This window comes from Hippichthys cyanospilos, chromosome 12 (assembly GCF_059441005.1).
Source record: "Hippichthys cyanospilos isolate Australia breed blue-spotted pipefish chromosome 12, RoL_Hcya_1.0, whole genome shotgun sequence".
Lineage (NCBI taxonomy): Eukaryota > Metazoa > Chordata > Actinopteri > Syngnathiformes > Syngnathidae > Hippichthys > Hippichthys cyanospilos.
Genome location: NC_142380.1, coordinates 5,349,078 through 5,370,424, shown reverse-complemented (window position 1 = coordinate 5,370,424; position 21,347 = coordinate 5,349,078). Strand labels below are relative to the sequence as shown.

Sequence of the window (21,347 nt, the reverse complement as noted above, 5' to 3'; positions counted from 1 at the left end):
GTTAAGAGAAAGACAATATAAACAATACTGATGTCCCATCACTTATCAAGGTATAGGACATGAATGGCAATGTATCACTTAAGAGTAAAGCATTGATGTTTTAAATTACACAAACAAAAATAGCATTAAAGAGACAGTCTTTTGAAGCTCTCTTTTTGGTAAACTGTTCCATTTAAAGAGCCAAAAGTTCCATCACTGATGACACCTGCCAAAACAAACAAAAGATTTATTTTTTTAAATAGCTGCGGGGCTCCTCCACGCCAGCAGGAGGCGTTGAACACATATGGATGACAGCCATGGTGAAATACGAGTGTTTACTGACATCTTTGGTTGATTTCACCCAACACGCTCAGCCACTTTGGTCTTCTCTCGTGTTAACGTTTTGCACTTTGGCACACGTTGTCGCTTGGCACTTGGATGTGTCAGCGGGCCGGAAATCAGGAAGGCCTACGGGCAGCCAGCCAAGCTGGCAGGCAGAAGCTACCGGCGGCTTTTTCCGCAACGGGGAGATGGCACTCGGATGTTGAGGTCGCCGGGCGATCGAGTCAGTTTCGCCGGGAGCCCCCGAGCGAGCGATCGAGCGGCTGTCGTCGTCGAGCGGCTACTCTTGCCCGCCGGTGGTCGCTCGCCCCAAGCCCGAATGCACCCGTCGGCCGCTAAAGGCGCAATGTAGTCTTTTTTTGTTAAAATGAAAAAGCAGACAGGTTCCAGAATGCTGTGGCGGGCGGCCTTCGCGCGCTGCCTGCCTTTTTTTCTCCGCCCGCCCGCCTCGTCTTCGTGTTTGGCCGCGGAGGTCCTCCCCCTGCGGCGCTGGGCGGAGTTTCATCCCGGACCAGACGCTTCTTTTGTCGGATCGCTTTCGACCTGACACCGCGGGCCTTCGGCCACAAAGAAAGGACACTTTGGATGCGAGCGCGAACACCGAATCGCCACACGGTGTTGACGAGAGTGCGGAGAGGCCGCCGGAAGGGCGAGGTAAGTCTAAACGAGGGTCTTTGCTCATTTCGGAGCGGTTTTGGCCTCGTCGCTGGCGCCGTCTAGTCTTCTCTTCATGGCGGCCTCTCAGTGAAGGCTTGTCGGCCTTGGCCTCGCCTCGCGTGTCTGCCACCTACCTGCACGCAACAGAACCGGAACCGAACATTTTCAGCCACGAGTTTTTTTTTTTTTTTTTAATTTCCCAATAAACATCACATCCCGCCTTTTCTTCTTTGTCGTCTTCTTATTTCTGTTGGCACACGTGACTCGCTTCACTCAGCGAGGTTTCTCCACTAAGTCGATTGGAACCGTTCCCTTCAAATTTCCCTACATTTCGGATGCCCGAAAGGATTCTTAGAACTTGTGTTTGTGCCAGCGATTGTTGAGTGCCGCTGCTGACTCCTGCCGGATAGCACGCGCCATTTCCGGCCGTCCCGCCACGCCAACCTACGTCATCATTCGTGGCCAACGTGAAAATAAATGTTTTACTCTTCATTGTTGGGACAACGGAAGTTAAAAGTGGACTCAGTGTTGCGTTGAGGCGCTGCGTGAAAAACGGCTATTTGAATTCAAGTAGTAACGTGCTGAGATTTGCCAAAACAATCGTTTCAAGTCTGGATTCAGCTCCAATTTATGAAGGTAGACTCAGATGCTTACAAATCTCTAAAATAAAAAAAATCTGATGGTGCTTCGGGAGTTAAAAGATTATTGCAAATACATTTTACTACTAACGTCATTTTTCACCATATTGACTCTAAAGATTTTTTAAAATGTCCACCGAAAATCCCTTGGTATCGAATTTAAATGTTAAATTGATTCATATGGGGGTTAAAATTGTCACAGCAGGAGTAAAAGTGGTTAACTTGTTCACTTGTGATGTAGTACCGATTTCGCAGCCTATACTGATGTCCGATATTGATCCAATATGATTTCAGCAGAAATTATACATGCGCTTATTAATATTTTTGTACGAATTGTTATGTTTTGATCAAGTGATACTATTGAAGCTAAGGATCTGCGATACAACCTTTTCATTTGAAATGATGCGGATATTGCAGCCTAATGCACTGGTAATACCGATATCGCAAAAAATGCATTTTTTATTTTTCTCATTGTTAATTTCTGATCATAAAATGGCCACAATTGAGTCCAATTTTATGAAAAATTGCAACAATGTGCTGTATGCCTTCTTTTTTTTCCAGGAAATTTCCTGGAAGTTTCAAACATTTTAGTGGTACCGGTTCTTGGTATCAGTGACTATAAAGGGTTTCAGTTCTTGTACTTGTATCTGTCTGGTATCGAACATCCCTAATATATATGCACAACTGTTTTGGTTTAGTGGAGGTGGCAGGATCGGCTTTACCAGACGCTCCGCGATGAACGGCAGCGGTGGCGTCTCTGCGCCCCAGAGTGGCAGACTCAAGACCCTCACAGGTAACCCCACCGGTTGTCACGGCGACGAGCACAACGCCGATGAGGCTTCGGACCGTGATGGCGGCTGTGTGCGTGTGCAGACGGCTGGCGTCAGGAGGATTGCCTGACTCTGCTGGAGAGAATTCGAAGCCTCCTTCCGGATGTCGACGCCATGAAGTACAAAACCACAGAGTCGCACTTTGACTGGGACAAAGTCGGCTTTGGAAGTTTCACGGGAGAAATGTGCAGGCAGAAGTGGAGCAGAGTGTCCACTGAGGTATGGCGCTTTCGTCCGTTTTGGGTCAACGTTCGGAGGTCGTTGCCTGATGATTTTTCTGTTTGTGTCATTGCCAGGTGCGCAAGTACAGAACCATGACTGAAATCATCATGGACGCCATCGAGTTTGTGAAAAACCCTTACAAAGGCAAAAAGCTCAAGGTCTGTCTTGCTTTACTTCTTTATGATTTCTGAGCATATGTAACTTCAATATATTGAAATAAACGGTCACAGCTTAAATTTAGGCCTTAAATCAATTACCATAATTCACCAAATATAGGACGCACCTGTGGACAGGATACACCCTTAATTTTCGGGTCACATTCTGGTATTTTCTATGTTATCGTTTGGCAACGTTTTAGCAACAATGTTAAAACTATAGCAACACAGAATAAATTTCACTTTGTCACTTCTTCATATTTTATCGTGTTCATTTCCATAAGTTGTATAAATAGTACTACATATTGTATATATAGTTGTAATATGTGCTGCGTTAAGTTATGCGTCCTTCAGATTTCCCACATTATCAGCGGCCAGCGAAGGCTGTGCCAGTGTAACGTTGAACGCTTTTGAAGCATAAATACCATAAATACCAGAATTTGTTTGCCATCCGTGTTCCACTAAGTTTATGATTGTGTGTATATGCCAAAAGGCAGCAATTAATAAGTCAAATGGAATACCTTTCCGTGTTTTCTAATCGGTGCACATATGGCCTATACCTTGCCACTCTTAATGTTATTGATCGTTGTGATTTGTCACAAACAGACCCATCCCGATTTCCCCAAGAAGCCCTTGACGCCCTACTTCCGTTTTTTCATGGAGAAACGAGCCAAGTACGCCAAAATCTACCCAGAGATGAGCAACTTAGATCTGACCAAGATTCTGTCCAAAAAATACAGGGAGCTGCCCGACAAGAAGAAGGTCAGTATTCTGTTCCAGCGCACCAAGAAATCACCCCCCCAAAAAATCTGAAATTTGATCGATTTTTCTGCCGTAGCAAAAGTATGTGGCCGAGTTCCAGAATGAGAAAGAAGCATTTGAGAAGAACATGGCTCGATTCAAGTAAGGCACCGTCAGAGGGAGGCTGCGATGTCGTAAAATTCCCGTGTTGACTGTCGCCTTGCTGTCGCAGACACGATCACCCCGAGTTGATGGAAGAGAGGAAAAAATCCGACCTCCCGGAGAAACCCAAAACTCCTCAGCAGCTTTGGTACAGCCACGAGAAGAAGACCTGCATGAAGATACACCCCGAGGTCAACACCAACATGACGATGATTTAAATGTTTTGGAACATATCGTTAATCGTCAAAAAAAAAAAACTCCGGCTGAAAAGGATCCTTTTAAAAAAATGGTGGCGAGGACGACCATGACGATGCTTTGTTTTCAGATGAGTCCGAGGGAGCTGAAGGAGGTGCTGAGGAGACAATGGTCTCAGCTGTCTGACAAGCGAAGACTCAAGTGGATCAGCAAAGCGTTAGATCTCCAGAAGGACTACGAGGTAACGCGACGATGACGACCCCAATGGCCCAAGCGCCTTGACGCAGTCTGCTTATGTGCGTGCCTGTTCAGGACAGCATGCGAGCGTACCACGAAGCTCATCCGGACGTCAGCCTGGACGATCATGTCCGCTCTGTCCTCACCAAAGCGGAAAGACAACTTAAGGACAAATTTGATGGACGGCCAACTAAACCTCCTCCGTGAGCAACACACACGCCCTTTTCATATGCTAACTAGCATAGTATCAAGCTGTTATGTTGTTGGTTTGTTTGGTTTCCTTTTTATTTATATTTTATCACGACTTTCTTTCACATCTAATGGCAATGGAAACACAAAATGTTTCATTAAAAAGCCGATTCAACAAGCTTAATTACATTAGCTTAAAGGGCTCGTTTAGCAAACATGTTTTCCTTACCCCATGTTAACTACAGTGAAGTCATGAAATAGAAAACGTATGCTAACTGGCATAGTAACAGCCTAGCAAGCCGTTTTGTAATTTTTTTAATTCATATATTATCTCAACTTTCTCTCAAATTTAAAAGAGATAATTATCTATAAAAAAATAAAGATATAACTAAAATTGTACCCTTTTTAACATTAACAAAAGAAAAAAAGCAATATAAATAAACTTCCAACAAATTTTAACTATTTTAGTGCCAATGTCTATTTAAATAAGGGCGGTATCATATGAAAGATTGACTTCCATTCCTTACTTTGAATTGCATATAGGTAAAAGCTAGGTAAGCATTAGTCAAGGGTGTCAGCTACCGACCAATAAAAAAACGTATTTGACAAGAATTTCATGATTTTTGTTGTTACTAATTTAAAAGACGAAAATTCACGTCCAATATATGTTGTGCGTTTTGTCACAGTAATGGCTACTCGCTGTACTGCGCCGAGCTGATGGTGAACATGAAGGACGTTCCCAGCACGGAGCGCATGGTTTTGTGCAGCAAACGCTGGAAGATGATGACCCAGAAGGAGAAGGACATGTTTCAGAAGCGCTGCGAGCAGGTTTGGCAGCGCCTCCCCACTTCCTGTTGTCGGTGCGGCCATTGTTGTTGATGCTGATGTTGTCACTGGTGTTTTTCCTCAGAGGAAGAAGCAGTATGACGTGGACCTGCACAGGTTTTTGGAGGTACGGCCGTTCTTGGTCTTGTCTTGACAAATGGACATGTCCTAGTGAGACATGGATTAACATGTTCACTGATAGCTTGTGTTGCACGCACCTGTGATTTTCTTCACTGCATGTTTACTTTTTATAACAGACTGTGTGTTCCATCTTTTTTTTTGCTCGTGCAAATCATAGTTCATGAAAGTGATTCTTTTTGCGTTTTTTTTGTTCAATATTTTGAGTTTTACTTTAAATGCATTTCACATCAAGGGGAAACCATTCAAAAAATACACCAGGGAGCTGAAATTTCTCCTGGATGGGATCAACACATCAAAGTTCAACATAGCACGACTAAATAATCACACTACAGAGGTGTTCCGTCCATTCGTTGAAATACTGTGAGAACGATGTGGAAAAAAATGACCCAAAATGGTCAAAATACCGCCCAATGTGTACAAGTACTTTTGTGGATATATGAGGTCTGTTATATTTTAAAAGGGTTTCTCCAAGTATCAGCAAATCAGCAAATTTAATACTGTGACAGGAAAGATATAGTTTTCTTTTCACATAAAGAGCAAATTAATTGGAACAGGAATGAACCTATTGCTAAATTGTGACTCATTTCCAAAGCATTGCATACCTTTATATTCAAAATATTTATTGCCATTGGAGATGCAAAGAAAGCGATGCTTCTGTGACATCTGTCTGAAAATGTTGGCCACGTGTCTCACAGAGCCTTCCGGAAGAGGAACGAGATCGAGTCGTGAATGAGGAGAAACTGAGCGGAACTCGGGTTCCTGTTGGCGCCGTTGCCAGTCCGCACAGGTCCAAGTCGCCACCTGCCAAGGTTGAACCCTTTGCTCTCATGTATATACATATTTGTGCAATGTAGTTAAAGCCTTGAAACATGACACCACCCCGCATGTCTTCCTATTACCATAGGAAGATGATAATGATCTTTGGACCCCGCATGGCACAAGGGAGCTGCGAGACTCCAGAAAGAGCTGCAAGCTTCCAGAGACGCCCAAGACGGCCGAGGAGATGTGGCAGCACAGTGTCGCCGCCGACTTCCTGAGCAAATGCAGAGTGCGTGCCCCATTTACAATCGAAGTCGCGTGACGACTTTTACAGTCAAAACTTGTTTTTGCGTGGTGGCGCAGAGCGACCGCAGACGAGCCCAGGCGGCCATGGAGGACGCGTGGAAGGCCATGGAGAAGCAGGAGAAGATCCCCTGGATCAAAAAGGCGGCAGAGGACCAAAAGCGATACGAGGTGACTTAACTTTAGCTTGCTCAATTTACTTGCTTGCTTTTATAACATTGACTTGGCTAGTTTCTGAAAAATGTCCCCTACAAATCCCTTTGTAGCCTTACCCTTTTTTACCATGTGTGCTGTCACTTTAGACTGGCATATTAGTAAGCACAAACTAGGCGTACATGTCAAAAGTAGCACTAAAAATCTGGATTGGTGTTTTCCAAGAAACAGTTGAAGATTCATTATAGGATAAATTGATGGCACTTGAAAGCAGTGGGGTCATGAGAAGTCTTCATGGAAACTAGTATCAAGCAAGCCAATGAGGTCATGTTTTGTCACATCCCACAGAGGGAACTGTTGGACCGGAGGCCAAGTCAGAAGAAGCCCAAGTTTGACGGAGAACCAAAGAAACCTCCAGTGTGAGTGCGCGGGAAGTGAGGGTGGGGTTTAAGGATCAGTCTGCCTTCAGCGCAGAACCCGCACCCACACTGTCGTCCAATATTATAGGAGTGGCTATCAGATGTTCTCCCAGGAACTCCTGACCAGCGGGGAGCTGAACCACTTCAGCCTGAAGGAGCGGATGGTGGAGATCGGCAAACGCTGGCACACGCTTACCGTGAGCCAGAAAGAGGCTTATAGGAAACACGTGGATGCCACCCAGGCGCAATACCGCATATTGTTGGAGGCGTGGATTAAGGTACCTCACCTCCGCCCGGACCGTTGACACATTGACCGACCGAGGGACCGATCAATAACCATATTCTGCTTCTCAGTCTTTGTCTCCACAGGATCGCGCCGCCTACAAGGAGTTCTCTTCCTCGGTGAGTTGAGAAATTAGCATCCTTGTTTCTTTTGCTAACGCTTCAATCGTCACCATCGACTTTTAAAACACCTCACAGCAATTTCCAATGACTGCGGGTGAACCCCAGGGCTCTGTGACGTGGCCCCTTCTTTTCATACCAGCATGTCTTGTCTCACAGACAGGCCCTCTGAATTTCAATGTGTAATTCAGAGCAAACCGTTTTTTTGCAGAAACGTCGAAGCACATCCAAAGCCAGTAGTAGCCCCGCCCCCAAAGTGCTGGTAACAGCTAAGGGCAAAACGTCGGCCTCCAAAGTCACACCCCCCACCACGGGCGTGGCCAAGCGAGCAATGGCATACCGAGCCAAGGTAACCCACGTCGCTTTTTCTGACCTGATCGGTCGCTGACGGGATGCTTGCGTCCACAGCAGGATGTAGTGTCAGACTCGGATGACGACAAGAGCGACTCCTCAGAATCGGACGAGGATGAAGAGGACGAAGAAGATGAAGATGAGGACGACGAGTCGTCCGAAAGCAGTGACAGCGAGGACGAGGTGAATTTTTGCCTGATGATTCACGATTCAATTGCCTGTTTCTTACCTGAGCTGATAAGGACACATTTGGTCAAAAATACGTGCTTTTATTCTTGGGGTACAGCTTTAAGCCTGTATATTTTGGATTTATTTATTTACACAATTACAGAATTTGAGTACTTTCCCATCTCTTCTCAGCACGACGACGATGACGATCAAACGACTTCCGAGCAATCCAGTGACTCGGATTAGACTTTGCCTCACCATTGGCAAATGGTGCTGTTTTTTGTTTTTTTTTAAATCTGGTGGGTGGGTTTGTACAGCAAGAGGGAGGGTTATGGCTGAAATGGGATTTAAAAAAAAAAAATAAAAACACTTTTTCCCCTCTGATCTAGTGATTGATTGTAACGTCTCAGGCAAGGTCATGTGACAAGACCACGTTTATTGAATATAAACAATCCATCACCTGATAAATAATCTGTTTTCACCCCATCCATTAGCCATCATCCCTTGCAGCCGCACACCACTTGTTTAATCCAAACATGCACGGTTAACCCAGATAGCCATTAGCCTCTCAAAAGACGATATTCCAACTGTGAACGTTTTGTCACATTCGTTTAAAACCTTTGACCACCTTAAAAAAAAAAATACTAGCAATAGAGCCAAAAGCACTGATGGATGCGAGTCACGGAGGTATGTCGTGGAGTTTGGCACGGAGATAGGTTTTGACCTCCTCAATGCCGTTCAGCTTCTCCAGCTCGTGGTAGGGCAGCTGCAACGCATCACGTGACGTGTTAGCCTAGTGTAGCATTGACTCAATCGTTACTAGCATGACTGGCGTCGCACCTGCAAGATGGTGTAACCCAGCAGCCTCAGGTGGCGGTCCCTCATGGCGCGAGAGCCCACCAGGACATTGGAGTTGTGGCAGTAGTGCCACTTATCATTCACTGTGATCACCAACCTGTCCGGGAACACAGCACACCGCCACTTTTTTTTTTTTTTTTTTTTTTTAAACGCAACTGTCATTACAGTCGGATACTCACATAAGCTAGTAGAATATTCACAAGATTTTCCAACATTAGGCATCAAATAGCAGTTACGTAGGACAATCCTTACTAACATTTCAAAGTTAAAAAGATACTAAGCTATTTAAGCAGTAAAGTTATTGTATTTTGCCTACAATTGTTACCTTATTTATAAACCATTGATGGCTATAGAAATCAAATTTCCAATATTACTGAGCTGGCCATTGGCAGTGAGTGAATTAAGACCTTTAGAACTGTTTTTTGAACAAAACAGATGAGCCGCGATTTGTTCACTGCTGAGTCTTGAGCACAAGTGATGTCATCTTCAGTCGACAGCGAGTGGAAATAGTGTTTTTAAAAATATTAATTGTACATGACAAATAATCAACTCAATCCATGCTAGCCACTTTCAGAAATACATTTTTGGGACTGAATGAGTTAAAAATATAGACAAAATATTACCGATTGTTGAAAAAGGCTAAAAAGCTTCTGTATCCTTTTAAGAAGGGAAAACAGTGACATCACAAATGGGCAATCTTACCTACCTTCTTATTTGGTTCTCTTTCTCCAACGACGACTCTTTGGCTGCGGGCCCATCGCTTGACGTCCCCCCCTTGTAGAAAGTCGTCCCCTGATCAGCGGCTTGCCCTGCGCTCGCCTCATCCTCCAGAATCTTCCCAATTGAGAACTGGAAGAGAGAGTTTGGGGCGGCGGCGGACCCCTGATCCCCAGGGGGCGGCTGGCCGTCGGAAGGGGGGCTGCTGAGCGTGGAGCTGTCCTGGCTCTCCACCGAGTGATATTCCACCACGGGAACATAATACTGGGGGTTAGAGGGACTGGCGCCTTCAGCGGGGTGAGCGTCTCCCGCCGGGTTGTACGATTGCTGATGGAGAAAAGACCCGGGCTCTGTGGCGCCCCCTATGGTCTCAGAATCCTCCTGAGTGCCCGTGTCTAGCGCAGCGAAGGAACTCGACAGTTCCTGGATGTCGTCCACTTCCTGAGCGCATGTCGGGGCTGGGCTCGGGATTGAAGGTGCGTTCGAATGGACGGGAAGAATTTGACCTGACGAGTCTATCCGCAACACGAAGTCTGGAGAAAAACGGCAAGACCTGTGTGAGCTGTGCTGCGTGTTCTTCCTATGTGTGGCGAGTGTGTCCCCCTGTACCTGTGCAGTACCCAGGCGCAAGTACTTGGTCCTGCTTGTAGTTATCCTCTCCGACGAGCTGCCGCAGCGCCTCGGCTACCACACCTTTATAACTGTCAGTCACAAATTGGTTCAGTGCTTCGAGGGGGACGAAACCCAACAAGAATGACTTGTATGTGCCAGTCCAAGAAGTCAAAACTGACTGACTTTTGCGCAAGTAATGATGCATAGAACGAGGAGCTGCAAATAATATGAGTACTAATCAATGAATAAGACTTTTTTTCTTTGCGTTACCTGTACTTGCGGTTGGCTTCGTTGGCGGTGAGTGCCTGGTGGAACATGAGCACCTTGAGGTCAGGGTGCAAACGGGGTCCCCGGTAATGGGGGTGCTCCAGCTGCAGGGCGGCATCCAGCAAGGAAAGGTAGCGGCGCACGATCAAGGCATAGGGGCTGTCTGCGAGTTGGAGTCATTATGAAATCGTGAGATTTGACGGGTAGCCCGGCGGGGGCGGGGAGCTGCGGTGTCGCGAGCGGTACCGACTGGTGACGTTGCTGATGAACGGGGGCGAAAAGACGCGGTGCAGGACGGGGCCCGGGAAACGACCCAGCTGGAAGAGCGACATGAGGATGTTGACGGTGGCCAGCGGGGAGCTCATCGCTTTGGACTCCAGGACCTCCTCCAGGACTTGGAAGAAACGGTCCTCGTTGGATGGACGGTAACTCATCCTACTGAAGGGAAACACCAGCTTCTGGATCATCTGCACGCACACGCGCCAGGGTGGTTACACCAAGTCAGGGTCAGGGGTCAGGTTGGCGCCGGCCCCGCTCACCTTGCTGTCCAGATGCTCCGCCTTCCTGACCAAGAAGTTGGCGATGGCGTCCAGTAAGGCAGTCTCCCGAAGACGATGCCGCGCCAGGTATTTGGAGAGGAGCGACATGGTGGACGCACTCAGGCTCTCTTCCTTCTTGGGAAGTTCCTCTATTACAAAATGATGAAAATCACTTTGGTGCGACGAGTGAAAGACTGCTAAAGCGGATCCTGCATATTAGCGTGCAGCACTGTCCTATTCCAAACTTAAAACCAAGCAAAGCAAACGGACCTGCCAGACTTCTGATGAATCTTTCCAGTCTGTTCTGGTAAAACAGGTGCGAGCTGAAGATGAACTCCAGGCTTTTGTTGTTGGCTTCCCGCACGCAGGCCGCCAACATCTCGTCCAGCAGCGCCATTTCCTGGTCGCGCATGCTACTGACGCTGGCTAGCGTGTGTTTAACCAGACGCAGAATCTTTCTGAAAGATGGCCAACAAGCACTGTTAGTAGTGGCTATCATAATAATCATTGACACATCGCCACCTTATTGGCATACTTGAGTTTGTACTTTGATGATGTCACAATGAGCCGTTACCTGTTTGCCAGCAACTGCTGGGGGTCAGGCACCGCCTCGCTGCCGCCAGTCTGGGCACCAGCCCTCCATTTAAGGCGGTAATAGGAAAGCAGCAGAAAGAGGGTCTGTGGGTGGCGCTCTCGCTCCAGGTTCTTCTCCAGACCCAGCAGGCAGGCCTCGGTGAGCGGGTGCTGGCTGCCCGGGTGCAGCTTGATGCTGGAACTGAACACCATGGACACGTCCTTCTGGTTGAACTGCGGAAGGCGGCTGTGGCACTCCGCCTCCAGCGCCGACACCACCGCACAGTCACCGGGTAGTCCTGACCCCCCCATGCACACAACACCAACAACTATGTTAGTTTCTGAGAGAAATGCATACAGGTTTGCCTCAAACGCCACAGTGACCTTTCAGTCTGATCCCCGAAACCCTTCCTGCTTCCTTGATACACTTACTCCGCTATTTATTTTCAAAACTACCCTGTGCAGTATTTCACAACTAAATGTCCCTTTTCCTTTAGAGCCAGAAACTCACACAATATTTGCTGAAACAAAAAAACTAAAAAGTTGTGTCAAAATGACCCAAGAGGTGGCGGGTCACTTTTTGACCCGTAAATCGCTTATTTTTTTACCTAAGTGCTGCTTCCAAATTGTTGTATCCAAACGGAGACATTTGTAAAACAACATTCTACCAACATTGCTATTATTAACCCATTAAATCTCAAAAACATATACAGTATGTCTTTGCAGTCAGAAATTCAATCCCACTACTTTTTTCAAATATTATGGTAAACGGCTACCTGAAAATAAGCGGCAATAAATGAGTTAAAAATAAGGTCATCTGTATTATTCCTCGAGGTGGTGACTTACCGAGCGCTGCGGCGGCATAGAGGCAGTTGACGATGCTAAAGTTATCAAAGTTAGCACAGTCACTAACGATGGCATCGCACAGCAACAGGAAGTCCTGCTGCTCCAGGACCTGCCGACCGCACGCGTCCAAAGCCTCGGCGCCGTCGCCGGGCGGCGATGGTGGAGGCGCGGTCTGCAGCAGCTGGGCTATCTTGTGCAGCGCGATGGCATAGTGGTTGTGGGAGATCTTGGCCGGGTTCTGAGCCAGCCAGCGCATAACCTCATCGGGGCGGCGCGAGCGCTCGATGAGTCGCTTCATGGTGAAGAAGGTGTCGTAGCTCATCTTCTCATGGATGAAGTTCCATGTCTTCTTTTTGCCTCCGGTGTGCGCGTGAAGGTGGGCGCGGGGCTGCCAATAGGGGGGCATCGGCGGCGGGGCCGCAGCCTGCGGCTGAAAGCGTGCTCCTCGGGGGCCTGGGTACAGCGGCGGCGGCGGCAGTGGCAACCGGTACTGGTGGGAAGGCGGCACCTCTAGCACAGTCAGTCCTCCTCTTTTCCCCGCTTTGACTCCGCCCCCTCCCCCGGCACCGTACAGACGGGTGGCATACATGGCGGGTGACGCGGCAGTGGCGACTTTGCTTAGGACGTGCCAACCGGTGGACAAACGCAGCATGTTGCCGACGCCAGATCGGCTGGACACGCTGCCGTGCTCCTACATGGAAGGACAACACAATTTCTGTCACAATGTCACTGTGCTTGACAGTCACATTCAAAATTCAGGTAGTAGGGGGCATAGATATTGTGAAAAAAATTTGGGACTTCACTTCCCCGTTAAAACATTTGACAGTCATAAAACACGGGAAAATCGGCTAACAAAGAGGATAACTTTCTCTGAGTCAGAGGGGCGGATTTCATATCATAAAATAATACTTGGTGAGAATCAGAATATAGGCTTGGATTTTTCACTCGGATAGAAATTTTCCTGCAAAGTGCTTTAACGCTGGTTCCTCATTAACTCATTCAATCCAGAGTCCAATCATACAATCCCAGGTAATTATTTACAGTAGTTTTTCAAAGTACTGAAGTAAATAATGTCTGAAAATAGTTGGCACTGAATTAGTTAATTTCGTATCTTGCTCATAGACACTTAAAAGAAAAAAAATAGAATTGATGAGTACCGACACCAAGTAATTGTATCGGGCTGATATTTGGTCTTATTTCCAGGTGTCTGTACTCGTGATGGCGGTCGATTCTAGTATCAGATGCTCTCAGAACGATCATGAACTACAAATGACAAATGAGAAGACGGCTGAACAATTGCTGTTAATTTCTGAGGAAATTGCTGTATTGGATTATGGAGGTCATTCCTTAAAATGTTTCATTTTTGGCAAGGTGGAATTTAGTGTACCAAACTACATGTTTAATCAGTAGTTTGTATCGATATTGAAATAGAAGTAAAATGTGAGTCTCGAGAACTGAGTTTGGCTCTTAGCCAAGACGGTGATAGTCTTGTTTACTTTTTTCATCTTTTTTCCTTGATCTCAACATGTGATCGTCTTCCAGCAGGATGTGATAACATCCTGCGTGAGTTGCCGTCCCAAAATTGTGAAGTGTTTTGAGTTATCCTTTCAGCAGAGAATCACTCACTCATTCTCAACTAAGAAGAAGTCATCTACGCCATACTCGCGTCATTAAACGTCATCAAACGTCACACCCGATGGTTGTCTGCTGACTGCTAGCCATTAGCAGCGGCTGACAGTATTCGTCGCATCAGTTATCACTAGGGAAGCTATCAGCGGCTAATGCTAGCGGTAATCCTGTCACGCAACAAAAAAGTTGAGAAAATGCAGAAAAGTTGCGTTAGCTGCTAAGAGGCTAAACGGCTGACACGTTAGCGCGTTAGCATCGGCGTGCCCTTATCGTCAGTACACGAGAAGAAAAACCCGTTCATTGCGCGTAGCCGAGCCCTCCTGGTAGTTACCTCATCGCTTGTCTCAACGAGCCGGGGCCGCTGTCAGTGCTGGGTGACCGCGGAGGCAGGCAGCGGTCAGCCGTCTCATTCCTCCACACAAGCCGCCGAGTACACCGCCTCGGCTACCCGGCATGCAATTGCTGCCTTCCGCTCAAAAATACTCTACGGATGCAGTCTCTCGAAGTCGACCTCGACGCTAATGTGACGATTAAATGCACCCGGAGCACTTTGTGTCTATTTCCTCATCCACTGGAAGGTTTATTTGACTCTTGCGATTACTTGGGACTGGAGTCGCAAAAGTTTATGACGCTATGAAGAGGTGAATTGTGGGAAGTATAGTTCACCTTGTTGGCAGGTCAGCGTGTCATGCGGCTGTTTTTGACAGAGGGCGCTGTTCACTGCTGAACGTGATTTAGCCGTAGAACAAGCTGTACACCGTAAACATGGCGGATTGGAACGATTACGGAACCGTGTTTTTGGTCGAACTTGACAAGTAGCTCTGAACATCCTCGCTGAAGAGATCCTGAAGGCTTTTTCGTAGCTTCCCCCGGCTGCGCCACCATGGCTCACCGTTACCTTCGCCTGTCAGCCCGCTGTAGCAACACGCTGCGGCTTCTCGTGGCTCCTTCACCTCCCGCTAGAAGGCTGGTAGGTGCTCCTTCTCGGGCTAATTGCTAGCTTAGCAAACGTGCTGAAAAACAAGCCTGATCTCTGACTCAAACTCCTACTTAGCGGTATGGCTCAGGTGGTTGTGTAGTCGTCTCCCAACCTTGCGGCATTGACCAACAACCCTTGTGACCATCTCCATGTGTCCTTGAGCAAGATACATAACTCCGTTTCGCTACTGATACCGTGCCATCAGTCGGGAATTTAAGGAATGTTGAAGCGTTTTAAGTGCTTAAAGTAGAAAAGCGCCGTACAAGTGAAAGGCCGTTTAACCATCAAAAGCCAAGCGGAAAGGACATGCGACGTCACAATGTCCATAGTACACATATGACGTCACAGCATTAAAGAGAACCGATGTGATAGAATTGCTAAATTGGACGTAACCACTCATTTTTAACACAATTGTGAGTCTATACCCCTTGCTAACAAAATCATAAATTGTGATCGCCTTTTGCTTGTCGGGCAGGTGACGAGACAATTTGAGAGTGGGCGGAGTTTGTTGAGTGAGCTGCTTGTGGCCTGTAGGAGTCTGACCTCCAGACCACCAAAAGGTTCGTCATCATCTTCACCGCCATCATCTTGCTCTTGAAAAAAAAAAAAAAGTACTGTACTGATGTGTTTAATTGTCTGCAGGATTTGAGAAATATTTTCCCAACAGCCAGAAGAATCCCCAGGAGCCTCACACAACAAACAAAGGTGAAACCTGATTGATGGGTGTAACCTCTCTCAAAAAGTAGATAGTAATATTAAAAATCAAGAAGTAATTAAATCAAGAATTAATCAAAGCATTGCTGGGTGAAATAATCGCTTCCAGCAGTTGCTGCACAAGTACCTAAACTAGCCATGTTACCTCGCCAAACGTCAGTAGATTTTGACCTGCAAGCTGTGTTTTCAGGCCAACAATTACCCTATGAAATGCATCTGTTATGTCGTCATTTATGCATTTGTGTTGAATTATAGATTTTTGTGTCTACAGATGACAAAGCCGACGAGGCTCCAAAAGAAGCAGGGCCATCCGGTGGGGGAAGAGCAGGTGGAGGAGGAGCAGGAAGTGGCGGAGGAGGTGGAAAACGAGGAGGACGGAAGGACTCAAACTGGTCCAGCCGTCTGCAGAAGGTTCGTGTGATAGGCATGCAGCATATCTATCAGGCATTGCTAATCATCCAAAAAGCTGAATAGACATCACATTATCTTAAATGTTACGCATTTACATTCAAGCAAGGCTTCAACATCCCATAATAATCAAGAATAGATGAGAACTGAGGACCTTTCTTTGCAGGGCGAGATTCCATGGGATGACAAAGAGTTCCGGATGTTCCTATTGAGTGGTGTGGCCTTCTGGACCACCGTCACATATTACTTCCTGTTCAGGGACGGAGGCCGAGAGGTCACCTGGAAGGACTTTGTCAACAACTTCCTGTCCAAAGGAGGGGTGAGGGAATGCGAATAGTGATAATGATGACCATGAGCGTGACTGTGACAAGATTATGATGACAATAATTCCAGTGCCAACAAGGTATGGCACAATAGCACATTTATTCTGGATGATACATTTTCTCAGAATCTATCTCAATAAACGATTGACTCATGACTCCTAATTAAAAGCTGGACTCATTAAGTGACAGCAGTGGTAGTAACAACGATGAAGGTGACGATGATAACAGCTCTGACAATCTTCGCCGGCCTGCGGCTCCTGGTCTTTGTGCCACAGGTGGACAGGCTGGAGGTGGTTAACAAGCGCTACGTCAAAGTTATCTTCTCTCCCGGCAAGATGCCCGCGGACGGGGTGAGTCGACCATCTCTTTTTGTGTATGTCGCACTTGGCTGATTTAGTTGTGAAACGACACGTGCCTTTGTTCTCACAGCAGTACGTGTGGTTCAACATCGGCAGCGTGGACACATTTGAGAGGAACCTGGAGAGTATTCAGTATGAGCTGGGCATCGAGGGTGAGAACCGCGTTCCCGTGGTCTACTCCACTGAGAGCGATGGGTAAGGAACTTCTGCCTTCTATATCTGTGCACTTCCTAGTTTAAAAGTAATTGAAAATAGCAATATAAACTGGTTCTATCCATAAGTTAGAACAATGCTAACAATGCCTGCTAGCAATTCATATCCAATCTTTTGTCACGCTACATCAATCTGAATGCCCAGGTCACATTCATCCGACCCACACGTGACCAACAAGAGACAAATGTCATAAATCAGGTGTCAATGGTAGCGGTAGAGTTTTATATTTTTCTCTGCTAAACCAGTAAATATGGATCTTGGATATCTATAGAGGGCAAGGGAAGTGAATGACCTAATTGCAAGTGGACAATGCTGCTACTGAGAAAAAGTACAGCATAAGCACAATAATTCAGCTTCACAATTCAGCTGTTTCTCACATCACAAGATTTGACAGGTAATATGTTTGACCCTTTAACTCATTCTCCGCCATTGATGACATTAGACATCCACTCTCCATTTTAACTGCACTGGTAATCAAATGAATCTTTGACGCCTATTGCCATGAATTGGTTAATAGGCCAACTCAGATTTAAAATACTAATTTGAAAATCTAACCCAGGCTTCATACCGTCTTGCCGGTAATTCTGTTTGAAATCCTAATTTGATTTTTAAGAACTATCCATCATAAGCAATAAATGAGTGAAATCATATCTTCTCTACGTTCTCATAATAAAGCTCGAAATGGCACATACACACCTGAGGTTTGATTTGAAGAGTAGGAATTATTAGCATTTTTCGTAGCATTGAGCGTACTGTTGACGACGTATGTTTTTGTGGACGACAGAACCTTCCTCCTAAGCATGCTGCCCACCGCCCTCATCATCGGATTCCTGCTCTTCATGCTTCGGCGAGGGCCGGCGGGGGCGGGTCGGCCCGGCCGCGGTGGCATGGGAGGCTTGTTCAGCGTCAGCGAAACCACCGCCAAGATCCTCAAAGACGAAATTGACGTCAAGTTCAAAGATGTGGCTGGATGCGAGGAAGCCAAGCTGGAGATCATGGAGTTCGTCAACTTTCTGAAGAACCCCAGACAGTACCAGGACCTCGGTGCCAAGATTCCCAAGGTCAGCTCGGGGTGGGGATGATGTCAAGAGGGCGGCTCCGTTGATGCTGTGCTCACCGCCATCACCAGGGCGCCATCCTGACGGGACCTCCGGGGACGGGAAAGACGCTCTTGGCCAAGGCCACGGCAGGCGAGGCCAACGTTCCCTTCATCACCGTCAACGGCTCAGAGTTCTTGGAGATGTTTGTGGGCGTGGGCCCGGCTCGGGTGAGCTCTCGCGTTGCTCCGTCTGCTCGTCCCGCGTGTTGCCGGCCGTTCATTAACTGCGGCTCCCGCACAGGTTCGAGATCTGTTCGTCATGGCTAGGAAGAACGCGCCCTGTATCCTCTTCATCGACGAAATTGACGCAGTTGGACGCAAGCGAGGGCGGGGAAACTTCGGGGGGCAGAGCGAGCAGGAAAACACCTTGAACCAGCTGTTGGTCGAGATGGATGGTCAGACCCGACACTCTTGCAACATTATGCAAATCTGCAAAATGTGTTCAGTAAATATACTTGAAGACATTTTTCGTTTTTCTTAAAATGTGTATTGGCTCCTCTTTGAATACAACAGCTTGTGAATGTTACATTAACTAACTATGTAAATTAGTGAGCCGTGATTAGTCGTTACCTGGGCCTTGAGCACAGGTGATGTCATTTTCAGTTGTAAGCATGTGAAAAAAATGTTTTCTCTTGTTTGATCAAATTAACTAAACAGACTTAAGTTTAGGACGTATTTAATGCTACTTTATGGAAAACTTCATTTGCGTGCTAATGGTTAGCGATGATTGTTGCAATTTTAGAAAAGTCTATGTAACATTCGAACACCAACAGTGAAGCAACACATTTAGATGTCTACGAATACTCCTTTGTCTTCTTGAAAAGGACAACAGCAACTGTTTCGTTATATTCAATTCAATTTGTTATAGGCTTCAACACGGCAACCAACGTGGTGGTGCTGGCAGGAACCAACCGAGCGGACATCTTGGACCCAGCACTATTGAGGCCAGGGCGCTTTGACAGGCAAATTTACATTGGTGAGCAGGAAATTGGTTGCATTGCGTGAGCGGGCTAAAGCCGTGGCGAGCAGGGTGAAGCGATGTTGAGCTTTGTCTTTTCAGGTCCTCCTGACATCAAAGGACGTGTGTCCATCTTTAAAGTCCACCTTCGACCTCTCAAGTTGGACCCTAGCGCAGACAAAGACGCCTTGGCCCGCAAGATGGCGGCGCTCACGCCTGGTTTCTCTGGTAAGGTCAGCGCGTGCACCCAGGGAGTCATCAAAAGTTTTGTCTGAAAAGACTCGTGGCCCCAAAAAATTCACAAAAAATTCGGGAAAAATGACGGGAAAAATGTGAGCCCTTTAGGAGATGAGACTGAACTAGCACTTTAAGGGGTACCCTAGATTTTAACAACGCAGGTATTGTTATAATTGACATAATTGTTGGCAGATGTGTCAGAAATAAAAAAGGTTGTTGCACTTTCTTCTGGAGTGGAGCGATACCACTACAAATGTGGTTCCAAACTTTAATGAATTCTACAAAATCATCAACAGATTAATCGGTGCCCTGGATGAAAATCTTGAGCCTCATAACCCAGTAACGGACGAGAAAATGTCTTCACCAGGTGCTGACATTGCCAACGTTTGCAATGAGGCAGCCCTCATTGCCGCGCGGCATCTCTGTGACGCCATCGAGCAGAAGCACTTTGAGCAGGCCATCGAGAGAGTCATCGGAGGTTAAGCGCCGCCGAGCTCCCGCATCGCTCCACAATCCCCTGAAACGTCACTCATCCTACTGCATCTTTCAGGTCTAGAAAAGAAGACCCAGGTCCTGCAGCCAGAGGAGAAGAAGACGGTGGCCTATCACGAAGCCGGACACGCTGTTGCCGGCTGGTTCCTGGAGCACGCCGACCCACTGCTCAAGGTGAGCCTGCTCTCGGCAATCGTCTTGTGAAGCGACGCGTGATGTTGTGACGTGTCTCCAGGTGTCCATCATCCCCCGGGGTCGCGGCCTGGGATATGCTCAGTACCTCCCCAAAGAGCAGTTCCTATACACTACGGAGCAGCTGCTGGACCGAATGTGCATGACTCTAGGAGGTCGTGTGGCCGAGGAGATCTTCTTCGGCAGGATCACCACGGGAGCCCAGGATGACCTCCGCAAGGTCACCCAGAGCGCCTATGCGCAGGTCAGAGGTCATACCTTGAGTTTTGCTGTGAGCCACTTGTTACCCCTTCATGACGGACCCCATGGCTCTCGCAGATCGTGCAGTTTGGGATGAACCCCAAGGTGGGCCAGGTGTCCTTCGATATCCCCCGACAGGGCGAGATGGTTCTGGAGAAGCCGTACAGCGAAGCCACTGCCCGCCTCATCGATGCAGAGGTCCGCAGCCTCATTGCAGATGCCTACCAAAGAACTCAGAGCCTGCTGAACGAGAAGAAGGCCGAGGTGGAGAAGGTAAAGCTTTGAGCACAATGAACAAGGATTCCTTCTGTTTCTGCATGCTCCTCTGCATTTCTGTATCTTCCTAAAGGTGGCACTGCGGCTGCTGGAGAAGGAGGTTCTAGACAAGAACGACATGGTGGAGCTGCTGGGCAAACGTCCTTTCTCTGAGAAGTCGACGTATGAAGAACTGGTCGAGGGAACGGGAGGTGAGGAGGAGGACACCGCGCTGCCTGCTGGCCTCAAGGACTGGAATCGCGAGAGAAATGACAAGGAGGAGAGCCCTGATGAGCAAGTGGCCCGACAGATCTCTGGAGGAATGCCTTTCTAGATATTTCTAGATGGAGCACTTCCAGAGTTGTGATTGCTCCCAAAGAGGTGGAAAAGCGTTGCCGCGCAGGACTCAAAACAAGCTTCTGGAAGATAAGGACATGAATTTTATTTATAGAACTCAATGTATAGAGTTTCATGTTAATTCCAAGTGCTGTTTTGCTAATGTCAACAAATCATGTGTTGAGTCCTGATGAACTGATTACTGCTGAAACCATCTGCTACTGGCAGCGTAACATGTTTCACAATGCCAGTGAGCATTGAAGCATGTTCTCATTCATTTGCCAGCCCTAGCAGGCGACATTACCAGGACACTGGACATCTAGCGTTGTCAATGGCAGAGATGTTTGAATCAAAGGGAAACCAAGTTGATTAATAAAGTGCTTGTTTCCTTGTTTCATGCGTATAATTTGACAAGCAAGCTCCTGCATCACCAACATATGACAGGTGTATGCGCATATCCCGATATATTATTTAAACTATATACAGTACATGGAAGTGTATTTACTGCATGTGCGTGGAGGAACCCGTTTTTCACTGAAAGTGCTTATTTGCAGGCCGGGCAGCGTTCTATCCCATGAGATTGGAGGGGCCCTACTATATCATAATGTACCGTTTTGGTATTTTATTTTTAGA

The 21,347-nt window shown here is 47.1% G+C and overlaps 3 protein-coding genes across 6 annotated transcripts; 2 read left to right on the top strand and 1 right to left on the bottom strand.

Moving 5' to 3' along the window:
- Positions 1 to 315: 315 nt before the first annotated feature.
- ubtfl (upstream binding transcription factor, like) lies at positions 316 to 8,249 on the top strand. 3 transcript variants are annotated; one of them, XM_088428917.1, is made up of 20 exons: positions 316 to 975; positions 2,315 to 2,409; positions 2,490 to 2,665; positions 2,743 to 2,826; positions 3,430 to 3,585; positions 3,662 to 3,726; positions 3,797 to 3,917; positions 4,052 to 4,162; positions 4,234 to 4,361; positions 5,034 to 5,175; positions 5,258 to 5,299; positions 6,009 to 6,122; positions 6,218 to 6,361; positions 6,436 to 6,546; positions 6,877 to 6,947; positions 7,036 to 7,225; positions 7,302 to 7,349; positions 7,561 to 7,698; positions 7,761 to 7,883; positions 8,061 to 8,249. In XM_088428917.1, the coding sequence occupies exons 2-20, from the start codon at positions 2,352 to 2,354 to the stop codon at positions 8,112 to 8,114; spliced, it is 2,076 nt and encodes a 691-aa protein (XP_088285043.1). In that variant the 5' UTR covers positions 316 to 975; positions 2,315 to 2,351; the 3' UTR covers positions 8,115 to 8,249. The 3 variants fall into 3 exon arrangements, with proteins under 3 accessions (XP_088285043.1, XP_088285041.1, XP_088285042.1); XM_088428915.1 differs by having other exon boundaries at positions 7,758 to 7,883; XM_088428916.1 differs by lacking the exon at positions 316 to 975 and adding an exon at positions 1,484 to 1,614 and having other exon boundaries at positions 7,758 to 7,883.
- Positions 8,250 to 8,284: 35 nt separating this feature from the next.
- fastk (Fas-activated serine/threonine kinase) lies at positions 8,285 to 15,120 on the bottom strand. The gene is made up of 11 exons (XM_088428912.1): positions 14,241 to 15,120; positions 12,281 to 12,971; positions 11,436 to 11,733; positions 11,132 to 11,319; positions 10,862 to 11,010; positions 10,573 to 10,789; positions 10,326 to 10,485; positions 10,053 to 10,144; positions 9,433 to 9,976; positions 8,709 to 8,823; positions 8,285 to 8,634 (listed from the first exon to the last, which is right to left on the bottom strand). The coding sequence occupies exons 2-11, from the start codon at positions 12,930 to 12,932 to the stop codon at positions 8,548 to 8,550; spliced, it is 2,502 nt and encodes an 833-aa protein (XP_088285038.1). The 5' UTR covers positions 12,933 to 12,971; positions 14,241 to 15,120; the 3' UTR covers positions 8,285 to 8,547.
- On the top strand, positions 14,644 to 21,106 carry afg3l2 (AFG3 like matrix AAA peptidase subunit 2). Of its 2 annotated transcripts, none has more exons than XM_088428914.1 (17): positions 14,644 to 14,879; positions 15,364 to 15,448; positions 15,531 to 15,593; positions 15,874 to 16,013; positions 16,177 to 16,329; positions 16,609 to 16,683; positions 16,766 to 16,887; positions 17,690 to 17,966; positions 18,035 to 18,172; positions 18,246 to 18,399; positions 18,873 to 18,980; positions 19,065 to 19,190; positions 19,567 to 19,677; positions 19,750 to 19,865; positions 19,927 to 20,127; positions 20,202 to 20,396; positions 20,473 to 21,106. In XM_088428914.1, the coding sequence occupies exons 1-17, from the start codon at positions 14,793 to 14,795 to the stop codon at positions 20,710 to 20,712; spliced, it is 2,391 nt and encodes a 796-aa protein (XP_088285040.1). In that variant the 5' UTR covers positions 14,644 to 14,792; the 3' UTR covers positions 20,713 to 21,106. The 2 variants fall into 2 exon arrangements, with proteins under 2 accessions (XP_088285040.1, XP_088285039.1); XM_088428913.1 differs by having other exon boundaries at positions 16,763 to 16,887.
- The last annotated feature ends 241 nt before the right edge of the window (positions 21,107 to 21,347 follow it).

Bases quoted from the DNA above. Each gene is read 5' to 3' on its own strand.
- ubtfl (XM_088428915.1), top strand. From the start codon at position 2,352: ATGAACGGCAGCGGTGGCGTCTCTGCGCCCCAGAGTGGCAGACTCAAG. The intron at 3,586-3,661 runs GTCAGTATTCTG...TTTCTGCCGTAG, and splicing joins AGCTGCCCGACAAGAAGAAG to CAAAAGTATGTGGCCGAGTT. The intron at 7,350-7,560 runs GTGAGTTGAGAA...GTTTTTTTGCAG, and splicing joins ACAAGGAGTTCTCTTCCTCG to AAACGTCGAAGCACATCCAA.
- fastk (XM_088428912.1), bottom strand. From the start codon at position 12,932: ATGCTGCGTTTGTCCACCGGTTGGCACGTCCTAAGCAAAGTCGCCACT. The intron at 10,145-10,325 runs GTAACGCAAAGA...TGTGACTGACAG, and splicing joins GAAGCCAACCGCAAGTACAG to TTATAAAGGTGTGGTAGCCG. The intron at 8,635-8,708 runs GTGCGACGCCAG...GATGCGTTGCAG, and splicing joins TGGGTTACACCATCTTGCAG to CTGCCCTACCACGAGCTGGA.
- afg3l2 (XM_088428913.1), top strand. From the start codon at position 14,793: ATGGCTCACCGTTACCTTCGCCTGTCAGCCCGCTGTAGCAACACGCTG. The intron at 14,880-15,363 runs GTAGGTGCTCCT...CTTGTCGGGCAG, and splicing joins CACCTCCCGCTAGAAGGCTG to GTGACGAGACAATTTGAGAG. The intron at 15,449-15,530 runs GTTCGTCATCAT...AATTGTCTGCAG, and splicing joins GACCTCCAGACCACCAAAAG to GATTTGAGAAATATTTTCCC.